The 18,094-nt window shown below is 38.2% G+C and overlaps 1 protein-coding gene across 2 annotated transcripts; it reads left to right on the top strand.

The window, feature by feature from the left end:
* The first annotated feature begins 98 nt into the window (after nucleotides 1-98).
* Nucleotides 99-16,286, top strand: LSM1 (LSM1 homolog, mRNA degradation associated). 2 transcript variants are annotated; one of them, XM_044660857.1, is made up of 4 exons: nucleotides 99-260; nucleotides 7,422-7,490; nucleotides 12,741-12,856; nucleotides 15,813-16,286. In XM_044660857.1, exons 1-4 carry the CDS (start codon nucleotides 215-217, stop codon nucleotides 15,981-15,983), a joined length of 402 nt encoding a protein of 133 aa, XP_044516792.1. In that variant the 5' UTR covers nucleotides 99-214; the 3' UTR covers nucleotides 15,984-16,286. The 2 variants fall into 2 exon arrangements, with proteins under 2 accessions (XP_044516792.1, XP_044516793.1); XM_044660858.1 differs by lacking the exon at nucleotides 7,422-7,490.
* The last annotated feature ends 1,808 nt before the right edge of the window (nucleotides 16,287-18,094 follow it).

Genomic DNA, 18,094 nt, shown 5'->3' on the forward strand with positions numbered 1-18,094 from the left:
CAACCCGCCCAGAAAATGAGAGCCACGTGATACCGGAAGTGGGCGTGGTTAAGGAGGAACTTCCGGGGGGTTCTCTTTTGCTGGTAGCCGCTGTGGACCTGCCGATACCGGCCACTCTGAGGAGGCTGTGAAGCGGCGGGAGGAGCAGGACGCGGCAGGACCGCCCCTCCCCTCCCTACCGCTACCCAGCCCAGCCTCCCCAACCCTGTTCAAGATGAACTATATGCCGGGTACCGCCAGCCTCATCGAGGACATTGACAGTGAGTGGTCTTCGCGCCAGTCCTCCTTCCCTCGTCGATCTGCTTACTCCCTTGGGTTTGGGTAGGTGCCGGGCCGAGGCTGGGACGCGACACCAGGTCGTGACCCTGACTCTCAGCCTGGGAACCCTGGGTGGCTGGGGCATTCCCCATTACCACAGACAACCTGGGGGGAGGAGGGGTCAGACATTCTGGGGTCTTGCAGGGGCGGGGTTTTCCCCTTTTACGAGAAGAAGGCAGGGAAGGTCCTTCAAAGGCTTTCGGCCTCTGAATGCTCTCCACAGAAGTGATTTTCTCTGAATTTTAACAGATTTATTAAGGGCTTGCCATTTGCGAGGCTTATCGCCGGAAGCGTGGCCCAGTTGGTAAATCATTTAGGCCGTGACCATTCTGGAAAACCTTTTGCTAAACTACAAGAAGATAGGATTATAATTTGCCCAAATGGCAAAATTGGTCTCCATGATAAAAACAAACAAACAAAAAAACACAACACAAGGAGCCTTAGAGAAATAACGAGGTGTGTGCCAGGCTTCTTGCTATGCACTGAGATATATAAGCTCAAGAACTTTGGTCCAATAACAAGTAGACACAGTAAATGACTGAAGCAAGACATACAATAGTTTTCTAGAAAATTGTGGCCAACTCTTCTCTAAGTTGTTGCAAAGATTTATTTTCCTGATTATCCCCCTACCCCTATTAAGATTTCAGCAAACATTTAAGACAGAAAGACAAAAAACACCACCCCTAAAGTTTTCCTTCTACTGAGGGGATATACATACACAGCTAAGGTCAAAGTAAACGTGTTAAACTTTTATCTTAGCCCAAATAAGATGAGAGACAATTAGCAAAGTAATTTCAAGAGGGGAAAGGAATTATATTGGGGGGGGAGAGGGTTAAGAGACCCGGAATCTGTGTGATCTCTTCTGGAAAGTCAGTGGGGGGGGGCATTCTTTGTGAAAGGAACAGCTTCAGTGCCAGTTCAAATGGAATAGAGAATGCCTGAAGAAAATTAATGTGACTGTAAATCACTTAAAAGCCCGATCCTGAGGATCCTTAAATGTCAGAATTGGTATTTATTTTATGCTAGAGGTCATTAGGAGGTCATTCAAAATTTGTTTTCTTTTGGAGGTGCAACCAGCACCTAACATTATAAAGTAAACTGCTATCAATTTGACAGCTATGTTGGGGGATAATTTGGAGAAAGGACAGACTGGAACCGTAGAGATCAATTAGGATATTGAAGTAGACTGGGTCTGCACCAAGTAGTGGCTATGTAAAATAAGAAAAATAGAGGTAGAATCCATTCACACTATCATTTTGTACATCCATTATAGTATGTATATTTATATAAATATATTCTCTTTCACATACAAATTCCTGAAAAGAAATGTCTACACTTATTGTCACCTTTTTTCCCGTTACTTTTCAACCCCTTTGTAATTAAGCTTCCTACTTGATTATTCAATTGATGCTCTCCATCCTCTACAAAGTTACCACCAATCTCTTAGTTTACAATTGGTTCACATCTTTCTTGGCAAACCATCTTCTCCTGGGTTCTCTCACCTCTGGGTTTTCATGACATTGCTCTCTATTTGTTCTCCTATCTTCAACTTCACCTGTTTTATCTTCATCCATATCCTGATCTCTAGTAGAAAATGTCCTGGACCCTCTAGATCAGTGATTCCCAAAGAGGGCACCACCAACCCCTAGTGGGTGCTGCAGTGATCCAGGGAGGCAGTGATGGTCACAGGTGCATTTGGAGTGGTGAATAACTGTAAGGGGGCAGTGATAGTATTTGACAGGAGGAGCTAAGTAATATTTTTCCTGGAAAGTGGGCGGTAGGCCAAAAAAGTTTGGGAACCACTGCTCTAGATAAACTTTTTCAGTATTCCCATCTGCTTTCAGTGGATTCATTTGTCTCTATGGAGATGTCTCACATATCTATATATACATCTCAGTTTTTCTGCTGAGCTCTGATCCTACATCACCTACTGTCTGTTAGATATTTCCAACCAGATATCTTTTCGGCATCTAAAATTCAGAATGTCTAAAACCAAACTCATCTTATGCCCCATACTCACCTCTCTCCTAACTTGCCTATTTCTATCAAGGGCACCATTATCCTTTCCATCACCTAAATTTTCAACCACTGAATCATCCTCAACAACTAACTCTTTTATTTTAAAATCTTATCAAATCTCCTTCTATGACTTCTCATATTCATCCTCTTCTCACTCTTGAAACCACCACCCTGATCCAGGCCCATATCATCTTTCATCTGGATTATTCATTGCACTACCTCCTAATTAGTCTATTGCCTCATATTTCTCCATCCTCCATAGAACTACCAAATTGATACTCCTAAAAATGCACATCTCACTTTGTTAGTTCCCCCTCTTAAGAAGTGTCATTGGCTCCCTGTTGCCTCTAGCTGCTAGTTCTATGTGACCTGGCTCCATCTTTCATTTCCAGACTTAGATATTACCTTCTTCATGTGTGTTGTTTTCTAGCCAAAGTGGCCTTACTTGTGTAAGAAGTAAAATTAATATAAAAAGATAGCTTTAGAAATATTATGGTTTTTATAGATTTATTAGTAGCCATTAGAAAATGAAGCCACATGCCATTATGGCTTAGTCAGTTTAAAAGGCCCGCCGTTACCTATCACCACCATGCTGGATTAGGAGCAAAAGAGGAAGTAAACCAGCCATTCAATTTTATCCTCCTGTCTATGTCATCATGTAATGAAAGGGAGCCAGTGGAACAATGGGAAATGTAGTTCAAGGACCCCAAAATTTCCGATAACACACTTAGCTTTTTTCATATTCCATTTCCTGCTTCTGTGCTTTTGTGCTTAGGCTGTTCCCTATACCTAAAATGCACTCCCTCAGAATTCCTAACTTCCTTCAAAGCTCTATTCAAGGATCACTCCCTACTCAAAGGTTTCTTGATTCCCTGTGGCAGTGATAGCGATCCTTTTAGAGACCAAGTGCCTAAACTGCAAACCCCCCACCCACTCACCCATGTGAGCCCCACCACCTTACCCCAGACAAAGGAGGGAGGAAGTATTCCCATTGGGCTGTTGGGCAGAGGGTCAGGTGATGTGAGAAATATCCTCAGGTATGTGGGGAGGGAGAAGGGGAACAGCCCCTTCTAGCACACATGCAATAGGTTCCCCCAACTTAGACTTATGAATTCTAGTGCCGCTCACTGTCTCCCAAATTACTTTGTATATGTACTTTCATTTGTATGTATACAAAAACATACATACACACATTTGTGTATACATCTTCTTCCCCTCTCCTCCTAAGCTCCTTCAGAGCAGGATCTGTTTTATCAAGAAACATGTCCTTGCATCCCGAGTGCCTAGCAGAATGACTGTTACTGCCTGGATGGATTTGAGGATAATTATGAGTTCTATTTTGGATACATTTGCTTTGAGATGCCTGTAGCAGCATCCAAGTAGAGCTATCTAGAAGGCAGTTGATAATGTCAGCTTAGAGTTTAGGAGCAAGCAATTATCACAACATAGATGTGATAATTGAACCAAGAAAACCGATGGATTCTCTAAAAGAAAGAATAGAAAGAACTGGGCCAATAGCAGAGCTTTGGAGAATGCCCACATTTAGCAAACCAAAGGGAAGTCCAGCAAAAAGGACTAAGAGCAAGGAGACCAGAAAGAACCCATAGAGGAGAGAATGTTCAGGAGGACCTTGTGGTCCACAGTGACAGAGGTCAGATACTAAAGGCCATCGGATTTAGCAAGTAGGCACTTAGATCATAATTTCCCCCAGAGTTAGTACCCTAAGTCCAGACATGAGAAGAAAGCCAGGGTTCATAGGAGTAGCAAAACTTGAAAAGTGCTTAAAAGTATTCAACATCTTGTAGAAGTGAGGTAATCATCTTCCATTGTGTTTGAGATTAGCAGTATGAGAAAATTCTAATAGGGGATAAGAAGTTTTCCCAGAAGTTCAGGAAACCTAAAAATCTTTCAAGTCACTTTGGTATACTAGAAAGGTCTCTGGATTTGGAGGCAGCACCTGATTTCTAAGTCCAGCTCATTTAACTGGTTATTTATATATGGTCTGGGGCAAATCACCTGAAGGAAGTAGAAATCAACTTCTTTATTGAGTTCATTTGACCTCCTAGCCTTAGTATGAGATCAAATGAGATCATATAATACATTTGTAGCCATAGAGTTTTAAATAAATATTAGAATTTTCTGAAACTATTAAATGGTTTCAAAGATAATGGAGTATGGTTTCTTCATGTCTGCATTGCAATTGCTTTTTAAAGATTTTAGAGACTCTGAATCACTTCTAATGCCTACTTCATAATTAAGCCATCTTTTTCTGTTATTTTAAAATGGATTTATGATTAATTGTTAAGTGCTCTTTTCTTGTTTTTGCTTAACTCAATGCTTTTCTAAGGCTAATTATAGTTCTGTTAGATGGTTCTCTCCAAAGCTTTTAGATGCTTATTTCTCCTCCTGCTTTACTTTCACTTTTAACTTTTTAATCAGAGTTGATCTCATTACCTGTAGTAATTAGACACAGTTTTAAACAGGTGTAATCAGTGTCAGAGCTTATATAATTCAGATGGAATCTCATTAACTAATCTTATGGTCCCCTCTTTTATTTTACCTGCGGGCCATTAAAAAACACACATTTTGGGATGATAGCATGAATGTGCAGAAAGCCCTTAGAAATCATATGATCAAACCACCACATTTTACAGAAGAAATTGAAGTCCTGTCATTTTGAAATTCAACTTTAGCCTTGATTTTAAGATTCCAGTTTCATCCTTTTTTGTGTTATTGTTCAGTTATATCCAACTCTTCAAGGAGCTAAATCAGAAAAAAAAAAAAACCCAAGCCATTCCCCAATAGTATACCAATAGTGTCCAAGGGGTTTTCTTGGCTAAGATACTAGAGTAATTTACCATCTTCTTCACTGGATTAAGGCAAACAGAGATTAAATTACTTGCCTAGGGACACACAACCAGCAAGTGTCTGAGACCAAGTTTGAATTAGGTCTTCTTGACTCCAGACCCAATGCTGAACCACCTAGCTTCTTCTTTAATTCTTTTACTATCGCATATTTACAGAGAAACCAGAGATGTATAGTGGAATTGAAGGTAATATTTTTAAAAATCATTAATAAAAATTTTAATATTCAGTAATGATTAGCCAAAACCTTTCTCCCCCTCCCCATAGCTCTTGAAGAACATGCTTTTCTTTAGAATGGGTGGATGGCTTAAACATAAAGAATGAAACTATAAGTAAATTAGGTGAACACAGAATAGTATATCTGTCAGACCTATGGGAAAGGAAAGATTTTAAAACCAAGTAAGAGATAGAGAATATTACAAAATATAAAATGAATAATTTTGATTATATTAAATTAAAAAATTTTTTACAAACAAAACCAATGCAACCAAAATTAGAAGCAACAAATTGGGGAAAAAATCTTTATAACAAAAACCTCTGACAAAGGTCTAATTAGTCAAATTTATAAGGAGCTAAATCATACAAAAAACCAAGCCATTCCCTAATTGATAAATGGGCAAGGGACATGAATAGGCAATTTTCAGATAAAGAAATCAAAACTATCAATAAACACATGAAAATGTATTCTAAATCTCTTATAATTAGAGAAATGCAAATCAAAACTCTGAGGTACATCTCATACCTAGCAGATTGGCTAATATGCCAGCAAAGTAAAGTAATAAATGTTGGAGGGGGTTTGGCAAAATTGGGACATTAATGCATTGCTGGTGGAGTTGTGAACTGATCCAACCATTCTGGAAGGCAATTTGGAACTATGCCCAAAGACTGCCTGCCCTTTGATCCAGCCATACCACTGCTGGGTTTATACCCCAAAGAGATAATAAGAAAAAAGACATGTATAAAAATATTTATAGCTGCGCTCTTTGTGGTGGCAAAAAATTGGAAAATGTGGGGATGCCCTTTGTTTGGTGAATGGCTGAACAAATTGTGGTATCTGTTGGTGATGGAATACTGTTGTACTAAAAGAAATAATGAACTGGAGAAATTCCATGTGAAATGGAACAACCTCCGGGAATTGATGCAGAGAGAAAGGAGCAGATCCAGTAGAACGTTATACACAGAGACTGATACACTGTGGCACAATCGAATGTAATGGACTTCTGTACTAGCAGCAATGCAATGACCCAGGACAATTCTGCGGGATTTATGAGAAAGAAAACTATCCATATCCAAAGATAGAAATGTGGGAGTAGAAACAGAGAAGAAAAACAACTGCTTTATCACATGGTTCAGTGGGGATATGATTGGGGATGTAGACTCTAGAGAAGTGGTTCCCTAACTTTTTTGGCCTACTGCCCCCTTTCCAGAAAAAATATTACTTAGCCTCCTGGAAATTAATTTTTTAAAAAATTTTAATAGCAATTAATAGGAAAGATAAATGCACCTGTGGCCATCACTGCTACCCCCTGGATCCTGCAGCACCCACAAGGGGGCGGTAGCACCCACTTTAGGAATCACTGCTCTAAACAATCACCTTATATTTTGGAAATAGGTCTTGATCAATGACACGTGTAAAACCCAGTGGAATTGCTCATTGGCTACAGGAGGGGGGGGATAGGAGGAGAGGAGGGAAAGAATATGAATCATGTAACCATGGAAAAAATTCTAAATCAAATAAATTAGTATTTTTAAAAAAGAACATGCTTTTCATAGAAAGAAGTTCTGAATTGTTATGATAAGCATTTTAAGTAATCTTTTTCAGATGGAACAAAATAAAATTTTGGAACCAAAAGAGACCTTTGAGATGCTTAATCCAACACCCTAGTTTTATAAATAAGAAACTTTCAGGCACAGAGAAACTAAACAATTAGGACACAGTAAGGTTTTGGCTGAGTCAAAACTAGATCCCTAATTCTCTGATTGCCAGTACAGTATTTTTCTTACTAAACTGTGTTGCTTTGATACAGTTTATAACACCTACGTCTTGACCTGAAGTTCTCAGTTGAACTTAGCCTTGGAAAAGGAGAAAATCACCCATTTTAGAACTTGCTTTATAGACCATCTAAATAATTTTCACCATCATATATGCTATTATACCACTGCAACATCTCTGGAGTTTACTGATCACCATTTTTTAAATCCTTTTTTTCCCTCCCCAGAGAAACACTTGGTGCTCCTTCGAGATGGCAGGACCCTTATAGGCTATTTGCGAAGCATTGATCAGTTTGGTATGTATTAGTGAGGATCTTGAAAAGCATTAGCTTTTCATTGTGTTTTCCAATCCTTTCCACTCTTTCCTTTTTAAAAGTAACTTTTTGTTTTACAAATGTCTTTTATTCACCTTACCCCCCCCCATGCTGAAACATATTTTTTTAAGTCAGCAGTTTGTGCATCATTCTCTTTAAATATGGCTACATTTTTTTAAAAAACGATATGTATGTATATCTATGTGCATGGGGACACACAAGCTTGATTCTCAAAATTCATTTTCACCAAGTTCTAGGTTGCTTTTCTTTCCCCATTAGGTGGAGCTAAGGATCAGGGTAAGTTCCTACACTAAAGTTAAGGCTGTTCATTAGCACATGGATACTGGTATAAAATTGCCCAAGGAGTTCCTGCACTGAAAGATATCACTGATGTAGGTCTTTGTTTTACAGTGAGAGAATTAGGATCTATTTCTATTGCAGGGGTCTCCAAATTGAAACTTAGAAAACTACATAGATTTCTGAATGCATCATTTATTAAATTTCTACTACAAAACTTGGACAATAGGCTGTTGAGAGTTTATAGATTTTGATGACTGGACTGTTGATACAAAAGTTTTCTAATTAGGAAACTTTTCTTTCAGATTATAAGTGTGTTTTTTTGAGTTGTGTGAAGATAACCATGCTTATTCTAGAAAGGTAAATTTTAGATAAGTCCTTGTCTCGTGGATTTCCCAACTAGAAAAGTTATAAAATGCCCAGATAGCTATAACACATAATCACATAAGTGCATCAAAAAATTAAAAAACAAACTTCTAAGTGAGACCTGAGCAGGAAGATTATTATCTGCCAAGGGAATGAAAGAAGCCATTTTGGAGGAGGTGGCCTTTGAGTGAAACTATTAAAGGTTAGGTTTTAACCTTTTAAATTTAACAAGTAAAGAGGGAGATGAGCATGAGGAAAAAGAGAAGCAATCTGGACATGAAAAAACTGCTGGATTTGAAGTCAGAAGACCTCAGTTCAAGCACTGGCTCTGCTAGCTGTGTAACCTTAAGTAAATCTCTTCATCTCTAAGACTCAGTTTCCTTATGTAAGATAAAGAAGCCACACCACTTGATGCCTAGACTCCCTCCAGATGACAATGCTTGTCTCCAAATCTTTCCAGCACAGGCTATGCTTTCTTTCATCTTCCCACCCACACGTTGTTCCTGGTAGGGGAGTCACAATTCTCCTTGTTCTTAAGTACAAATTCCAGACTTTACCACTTTCACTAAGCAACTTTTCCTCTGAGGTTCAAACTATCCAGATTTTTATTACCCAACAGTTGAATAATTAAAAAGGTGGCAAGACTTTCTCCTTCCTTCCTCAAATGAGGTCAGTGCATGACTTGAAGTCCTTCTCTCCATCCCTTATACTAGGAGACTTTAGCATACCTATTGATGCACTCTACAGGAATTCATATAATTAGCCGATCTGGATCCACCACAAATTTATTATCTGATTTCCACTGGGCTCTGCAGCCATGCAAGTTAATTCACTATCCCACTTTTCACAGTTCCTGTTCCTAGCCTCATCTCCTTAAGATTTCCCCTGCCTTCATCCTCTCAGCTAAGAACTCTGCCTTATACTTCATTGGAAAAGTTGAGGCATTTGCTAATAGCTGTCCTTTCTTTCCTCCTCATCTGACATTTTTCATATTGCTTCCCCTATTATGTCCTTCACCATCAGTCTCTACAGATGAAGTGATCCTTCTTGATAAAACTGACCTCTCCAGATGTAGGGTTGTTTTTTGTTTTTTGTTTTTTTAACCCTTACCTTCTGTCTTAGAATCAATACTATATATTAGTTATAAGGCAATAAAGTGATAAGGGCTGAGCATTGGAGGCCAAGTGACTTGCCTAGGGTCACCCAGGTAGGAAGCGTCTGAGGCCAGATTTGAACCCAAGGTCTTCCATCTCTACACCTGGTTTTCAGTTCACTGAGCTACCTAGCTATCCTCCAGGTACAGTCTTGATTCCATCCCTTCCTATCTTCTCTAGCAAATTTTTTTCACTACCATCCCCATTCTCTCTTAATCACTCCATATCCATTAACTCCTTCCCTGCTGCTTCCAAAATGCCTGTCTCCCCTATCATTAAAAGGCCCTCATTTAATCCTACCATCTCCATTGGTTCTAGTCCTATTATTTCCTTCCATTCATGACTAATAACCTCAAGAAAGCTGTCTATTGTAGTGCCTCCAGGTCTCTTATCTAACTCTCATAATACCTCTTCAGCCTAGTTTCTGAGCTCTCCGTTGAATTGAAACTGTTCTCCCAAAGTTGCCAATGACTTCTTAATTGCCAAGCCTAATGGCCTTTTCAACATCTTTGGCTACATACTGTTGATTACTTCTTCCTTGATTCTCTCTTCTCCCTAGGTTTTCTTTTACTGTTTCTTCTATATCATGCCTATTTACAATGAATGTGCCTCAGGACTGTGTCCTGGGCCCTGTTCTCCCTGTAACTGTCTCACTTGGTAATCTCATAAATTCCCAAGAGTTATGTTATCACTGTGCATGATGTATATAGCCAGACCTTGTCTCTCTCCTGAGCAATAGTCTTGATTCAACAAAAGATCGATGTCTTTTGGACATCTCAAACTCAACAAATCCAAAGTAGATTCATCTCTTTTCCCCTAAACTTTCCTCTCATCCAGATTTCCTAATTACTGTCAGTCACATCTTAAAACCTCAGTGTCATGTTCAACTCCTTACTGTTGCCTATCCCAAAAGGCCCATCTATCCATCATCAAATCTTCTAATTTCTACTTTCACAAATATCTCATATGAGTCCCCATCTATACGCATACAACCACAACCCTAGGCCAGGCCCTCATTATCTTTTGCCTAGTTTTTTTGTTATAGCCATCTCACTGGTCTTTCTCAATTTTCTCCCCTATCCAGTCCATTTTCCACTCAGCTTCCAAGTTAATTCCTCTGAATCATAGGTCTGGCCATGTTAACCTCTCTCAGTAAGTTCCAGTAGTTTTCTGTTACCTCCAGGATCAAATATTACCTCCTTTGCTTGCCACTTAAAGCTCTTCATAACCTAATTCCTTCCTACTTTTCTGATCTTCTTAGTCATGATTCTCTTCCATACTATCTGTGATCCATCTGTTCTGGCCAACCTGCAGTTCTTCTAAAATAATCTACATTCCCTGACCCAATGCCTTTGGCACTCTCTGTCCCCCATACCTGAAAAGCTTTGCTCCTTCTTCCTCCATCTCTTGGTCTTCCTTACTTCCTTCAGCTCAAATCTCACTTTCAGGAGGGAAGGGAAAGGGAATAAGCCTACTGTGTGTCAGGCATTGTGCTAAGTGCTTTCCAAATAAGATCATTGGATCCTTACAACAAACATGGGAGATAGGTGCTATTATTGTCCCTATTTTGAAGACACTGAAGCAATTGAAAAGACAGAGGTTAAGTGATTTAAATAGGGTCACACAGCTAGTCAAGTGAGGCCACATTTATACTTGGGTGCTCCTGACTCCAGGCCCTGTGCTGGATCCTCTGTGCTGTTAGCTACCATAGGAGGCCTCTCTCAGTCTCTTCAGCTAGTGCTTTCCCCTCTTAGATTATCTTCCATCTGCTCTGTATATATCTTGTATATTTGTTGTCTTCCCCATTAAGATGTAAGATCTTAGAGAGTAGAAACTTTTTTGCCTTTCCTGTATTCCCAGAGTTTAGCATATACCTAGTACATAGTAGTGTTTAATTAATAAAATTTTAAATGATTCATACATTCCTTCCAACCCCCAAATTGATGATTCTGTGGCAATCCAGGCACAGAGAGCAGCCAAGTCAAAGGTGCACAGGTACATGAAGAACTCTATTTGGGTGTAGTAGAGAGTTTTCCAATTTGAAGCACAAGTTACATGGAGGACAGTAATGAAATGAGACATTTATTTGTATCTCAAAGTCTGCTGAAGTGAAAGACCGAGTTTTCCTTCTGATTATTTCAATGAACTTTATCTTTATGAATTAAAAGTTTTTAAATGAAATAGATAGAACCTAATTGAAGATAAAATAAAGGTAAATTTCTTGGTTGATAAATCATGTGTCAGACATAATAGTTTAATGATAGTAGTGAGCTGCAGTGTACAATTAGGTACAGATCAATCCTGTGGTCCTTCTTGGTGACAACATGGCCCTTTGTTTTGTCAGGATTATAAGTCATAGAATAGGGTTTAATTGATCTCATTGAATACAGAAATAGACATAATAAGAAAATATCTCTAAAAACTTCAGCAGTAGGCAAAAAAAATTAAACACTTGCTATGTGCTAAGTGCTGGGGAAACAAATATGAAAGGCAATTCCTACCTTCAGTGAGCTTATAATCTAATGGAAGAAGACTCACAAAAAGAAGATGACGGTAGAAAAGTAGGGGAGGGTATGATAGAGAAATGAACATGCCCAAAATAAGATCAGTGAGGTGGAAAATGAGACTTCTGTACTGTACCCCCCTCCTTAAATGGAGGTTGAGGAATTCATGCCCCCTTTTCCTCCAGTCAGTGCCAGAGGGTAATGAGGAAGTAGGAATTAAGATTGATTTGATCCTGTAGGATATTAGGATTTCCCAGTGATGGGGGGGGGGAGGTGTGGAGTGGGGGGAGATGACGATGGAGACAGCAGTGGAACAGAATGGAATAGGACATGGTGAAGTCAAAGAAATCCATGAGGAAATTATTTAAATACTATAGTTCAGTGAATTTCAGTTTGATTAAACAAACCTTAATTAAGCATTTATTATGCTAGGAACTGAAGACAAAAGGTTTGGTAAAGACAAAAATCAAATAGTCCCTACCCTGAAGGAATTGACATCCCCCTGGAGAGGTGCATTTTTATTTTCCTAAGGCCCTGTGCCTCTGTCTTCCCAGGAACTAAAGGCTTGCCCTCTCTTAGGTTAATAGGATGCTTTCTTAATTTAAGTGTCATAGGATCTCTCTTTGAAATTGATTAAATCTTCTATTCAGGGGAGACTTATTAGGTCTTGGAGGAGAATTTAATTCCCAATTTTTATAATTCAACCAAAGCCTTAATACTATATACTTCCATAGGGCAAATCTGAAGATATCCTAATTTGAATATCTTCTAATTTAAACAGAAGCTTACCTCAGAATATGTGAATAAATGGATTTTTCACACTCGTACCCTGGAATTTAAAATCTCTCTCTCTTCTCTCTCTCTCATTCTCCCTTCTCCCTCCCTCCCCCCTTCCCCAAATATGCTTGCAGCCAATTTAGTGTTACACCAGACTGTGGAACGCATTCATGTGGGCAAAAAATATGGTGATATTCCTCGAGGGATTTTTGTTGTCCGTGGAGAAAATGTGGTCCTCCTAGGAGAAATAGTAAGTAAAGAGCTAGGATTGAACCAGGTACCATGCTAGTTGGGTTCTGCCTTTTTCTAATAATGTGTGAATATTTTTATCTTCACTTCATTGAGCTACTCACTTGAAACCAGGGAATTCTTTGATAAAGGCAGCTTGGTACAGTACAAAAAGCTCATGGTTGTCCTGTTTATTAGTGCCCGAGTGTGACTTGGTTCAAGACAGTTACCTCTCTGGGCCTTCATCTGCGGGCAATCTATAGAGAAAAGGGAATGGATTCAGTAACCTATAGTCCCTTCTAGTTTATTATGCTGTGATTTTAAATTAGTTGTTGATATTGATAAGTATAGTTAACTTTGTTTTTAAACCTAGGACTTCTTTTTAAACAGCATTGAAATGCTGTCATGGCCTGTTATGAAATGCCGTCCTGTGTTTTTAAAGAAATAAATGTAGTAAGCCTTCTAGAGAAACCACTGAAAATGTTCTAGGATATGGGAAGATAGAATGAACCTAGAACAAAATTTGCAAACTTAAAATCTCATCTTTATGAGAGAAATTTCAAGGGCTTGAACTTATCTTTGTGCTGCAAACAGCTTTTAGTAATGCTGTAACAAGAAAAACAAAGATTAAGAATGATGTCATACTATTATGGGGTAACTATCATTTAACTATCATTTAACTTTATGTAATAGTCCCAGAGAGTTAGGGACATATCCAGAATCACGAAGATTTTATAAATGATCCTGAAATTAAGCAATCACTAAATAACTCTTCAAGGGCACTACAGTACTTGGTCTTAAGTAATATAGCCTTTTGATTGCTAGAAAACTTAACAGGAACATGAATGTATCAACTAGATAAACATATTAGCAGATGAAGCCAAGTATAGAGCCAAGAACATGATTATCCCATCTAGCTTCTATAGATGGTAACCCAAGGAGCTATTATGGAAAAAGGCTACTGATCTCATCAACATTTTTAGTCATACTTTTGTACTGGTATAGCAGAAATATTTTTAGATATGAATGAGAATAGATATTTTGACAGCTTCTTGCTTTTGTCCCTGGTGTGAGATCACTTATGGGATTAGCTGCTAAAAGACCTTAACATCTTTTAATATTTCAGATGAGATTCCCACCCCTGATACACATACTACCAATGTAGATGCTGTGAGACACTGAAATTAGTATCTGGTTGGTGTACTGGACATCCAAAGTAGCTGTGTTTTTGCCCATCCCTTTCTGAAATTACATATTCACAAACAGACATGTTCAGTGAAGACTAAACTGACTCCCAAAAGATTCTCCACCTGGCTGGTCTATTAAGGGATTATCACCTTTTTGAGTCTTATCACCAGACTCTGAAAAGAATATATTTTAGAAGTGAATCTGCCAAATTTGTTGTCATATGTTGATCTTTGTAAATTAATTTACTTCATGCCCTCAAAAGTCTCTCACATTTGTTAGAAAAAACAATTGTATGCCAGTCTTCCTTCCATCCCCATACTAAATAAATTCATCAGTTCTTTCATGAGAAAGTATGAGGACCTCTCAGGTAGAAATGGGCAGATGAAAAGAAATATTGCTAACAGGTTGACTTAAATTCCCTTAAAAAGATGTAATATATAGATTGAGAAGAAATGATTTATAATTCAGCCCAACTTAATTACATCCTATGAAAACCTCAGACCATTAAGGGAGTTTGGGATAATCAGTCTGGGAATACCTCCAAAACCAAAGTCTTTTTTTCTGAGATGCACAAAGAAGGGACAAAATCATATTATTTTATTAGAAGTCTATTAATATTAATTAATACCCTTTATTAAGATATTTAATATATAAGAAATGTGGTTGAGTGAATAAAATGATTTGAAGTGAAAGATTTCCTAAAATCTGGTCTCAATAGCTTTTCTTTTTAAAAAATCATCCAAAAAAATCATGAGTCTTTGACAAATGGGACCACAAAGAATATCCATCAGCAATCTACTCAGCATTAATGAACATCAATTGAGCTATTAAATAGCAAGTAGATGATAGATAGATAGATAGATAGATAGATAGATAGATAGATAGATAGATAGATAGATAGATAGATAGAGATATGTTCATCCAAAGCATTTGGGTGTCAAAGAAGATGTCCTGTGTAAAGTATAAACCAAAAGGTCTTCCAAATGATCCAGACCAAGGTAATATTTTACTAGTTGCCCAAGACCACTGCTCATGAATAGCAGTAGCAGAAAAAGAGACGAGTCTAACCTGAAGACATCCATATTCCATGGCTATGCCTAGGTTCTGGCAACAAGGTGAATAAGTGAACTAGTTTGAATGAGGAAGAAGAAGAAATGGGGCTGGATCAGATTCAGAATAAGAGAAAGCAGGATGCTTTTATCTCAGATTATTGCTACAAAAGCCCATCTCTTTTAAAATCAGTCCTCTTCCAGTGATGCTTTGTGACTGCAAAAAAAGGAGCCTCAAAATGATTAAAATTACAAAATACCTATAAAAGGACAGTAGAAAGGTACATACTTAGGTATAAGTAGATTTCTGCCTAGAATCTCTTCTAAAAGCCATTATTAAAGCAATAGTTGACCAGAAAAAAATGAACCAGCTGATCAGCTCAAGTGGTATGGTGGTGCCTTGGCAATAATCAGAAAATAGAAGGAAAGCTCATAGTGCCTTCTGTAGATATTCTATGGAAAATATTATGGGAAAGCACGAACATATCACAGTAGCCAGCCATCTTTACTGTCGAAGAGCATACCCAGATCAATGAAATCGTGTCTGCCTGAGAATAAATCTATTGGAATAGGTAACTGTCAACCGATGGTTTATCTGATGTCTTTGTAGTCATATAACATTAGTTGCTTACTTTTTCTTAAAATAGTTTATCCATTTGAGGGTGCAGATTTCTGCCCACACACATAAACATACTATCCCTCCCTTTTCAAATTAACTTTTTAAACACCTTTGTTTTCTAGGACCTGGAGAAGGAAAGTGACACTCCCCTCCAGCAAGTGTCTATTGAGGAAATCCTCGAAGAGCAAAGAGTAGAGCAGCAGACTAAGCAGGAAGCAGAAAAACTGAAAGTCCAAGCTCTCAAGGAAAGGGGTCTCTCTATTCCCCGAGCAGATACTCTGGATGAGTATTAGATGTTCTACTCAGAACCTTGTTCTCTTAGGAGCAGAAATTGTCACTGAAGTTTAAGTGATACAATAGTTACTCTTTACATTGGACTGAAGACTAGAGTTTTGGAAAATGGTTTTATTTTGGATTCTCAGTTTCACAATTGTGCCATGAAGAAATCATGTGGCCTTATTTTTTCTTAATAGAATCATTGTATAAAGGGGCATGGACTTTTTCACATATGGCTGTGGAGCCAACTGATTACTTCCACTAGGTTTTATAGGGGAAGTTTTCATTCACTTGTAAATAAAGTATGAATCTCAAAACCATCAACTTATTCCACCCACATTGAATCCTACTTCTCTGTGCAGGTGTTAGCTTAAGAAGTAGCCTGTCACAAAAATAATGTGTATATACAAGTTGTGTGAGGCTTATTATGTAAGGCATATTTCTGAGCCATATGTTTTAAGGGTTTCCCTTCTTCTCAACTTTGTTTTTGCTAAACAGTAAAAACAACTACCCAGAGCAGCTATATCTTAATTTGGAGTGGGGGGGAGCCTGAGTAAGGTGAGTTTTCCAAAAAAACTTCTTATAAATTGACATAGAAAATGTCACACATTCAAGCACACACATACCCGACTGCCAGGGCCTGCTGTCCTATTTCTTTTCAGTTTCCTTATTATATTATGAGACAGCAGTTGATTGTCCCTGTACCAGCTGTTTTATCCCTTTTCCTTCTATTAGGAAACAACTAATTACTGTCCTGCTTCTACCAGAAATGGATTTTAAAATTTGATATCTTTTGATCTTCCACCAATTCCCTTCTCCTACTGAAAAGTTTTTTTTTTTTTGGGGGGGGGTAGAGTTCAGTAAAATTAATCCACATATCAGCGAAGTTTGACAGCTTTTAATCATTTTACTTATACCCATAGTGTTCTACTCTTGTGAATACAAAGGAAATGCACTTTCTGATCTCTTTTGGGGATCAAACATCATAATTTTAAATTCATGGTATTAAGCCTCAGGTTTTGATCCTTTCAGTTTACATTGTAGTTACTTATATGGTTTTTTTTAGTTCTGCTTCATACTGAATCAGTTCATAAAAGTTTTCCCCATGCTTAATTCTTCATATTTGTCACTGCTTAGGGTATAGTGTTTTTATGTACTCAATTTGCTTAGCCATTCCCCCTTTGAAGAACACCACTTAACAATTATTATAAAAAGTGCTACTATGAATATTTTGAAGATTATGAAACCTTCCAGTTTTTTACCTCCTTGGGGTACATATGCCTAATATACCTAGGTCAAAGAGTATCCAATACAACTCTTTCAGCCTAAATTTTCATCATGAACATTTTTCCATTCTCTTCCTCTTCTTCCCCACCCATCCCACCACACCTCTGCCCCAAAAAAAGAAGCAAATTAGTTCACCATAGTGGATGGGGAACTGGCCTGAGAGTCAAAGGAGACCTAGGTTCAACTGCCCTTTCTGATGCAAACATACCAACTGTGTGATCCTGAGGAAGTCAGTGCTCCAGAAAATTGGGTTTTTTTAAGTTGAAGAGAAGATACTAATGTCTGTGTTAGTAGAGGAAGTTACCAATTTGTGTTTTTTTTCTGCATTCAAATGGAAGTATGAGAGTAATACCCTATGCCTTAAGATACTACAGATAAAATCTAATTTCAAAGAGTACCCTATGTCTCCCCATTTTACATATTCATATATTTCTCATGTCAACTAATGACTGATGAAATCATAAGTCTGGCGAGAAACAAAAGCTAATAATTTTATGTAGATAGTACTTGTCAAGCTCCTATCCATGTGGCAATCTATTCAAAAACATTCTCTATTCGTGTCAGGGATTGTGGATGCAATCAGTAATAAATCATACAGCCTATGTCCTTAAGGAACCTTCCTAAAGGGGGAGTAGAGGTGGATGTGGCACATACACAGTGTGAAAGGAACAGAGATCCAGACCAAGTACACTAAAAAAAAAAATCTGTATAGGCATTGAGGCAACCACTGATATTCAAGTCTCAACCTCTCTGAGCCTCAGGCTCCATGTTCTATAAAATCAGATTTGAATTAGGTCAGAGGTATCAGCCACAATACTTCAAAGCACTGCTGAACCAGATT

This window comes from Gracilinanus agilis, chromosome 2 (genome assembly GCF_016433145.1).
Source record: "Gracilinanus agilis isolate LMUSP501 chromosome 2, AgileGrace, whole genome shotgun sequence".
NCBI classification, from domain to species: domain Eukaryota; kingdom Metazoa; phylum Chordata; class Mammalia; order Didelphimorphia; family Didelphidae; genus Gracilinanus; species Gracilinanus agilis.

Excerpts from the sequence above, each read along its gene's own strand:
- LSM1 (XM_044660857.1), top strand. The coding sequence starts at position 215 with ATGAACTATATGCCGGGTACCGCCAGCCTCATCGAGGACATTGACA. Across the intron at positions 261-7,421 it reads CCTCATCGAGGACATTGACA|AGAAACACTTGGTGCTCCTT; the intron begins GTGAGTGGTCTT and ends TTCCCTCCCCAG. Across the intron at positions 12,857-15,812 it reads TGGTCCTCCTAGGAGAAATA|GACCTGGAGAAGGAAAGTGA; the intron begins GTAAGTAAAGAG and ends TTTGTTTTCTAG.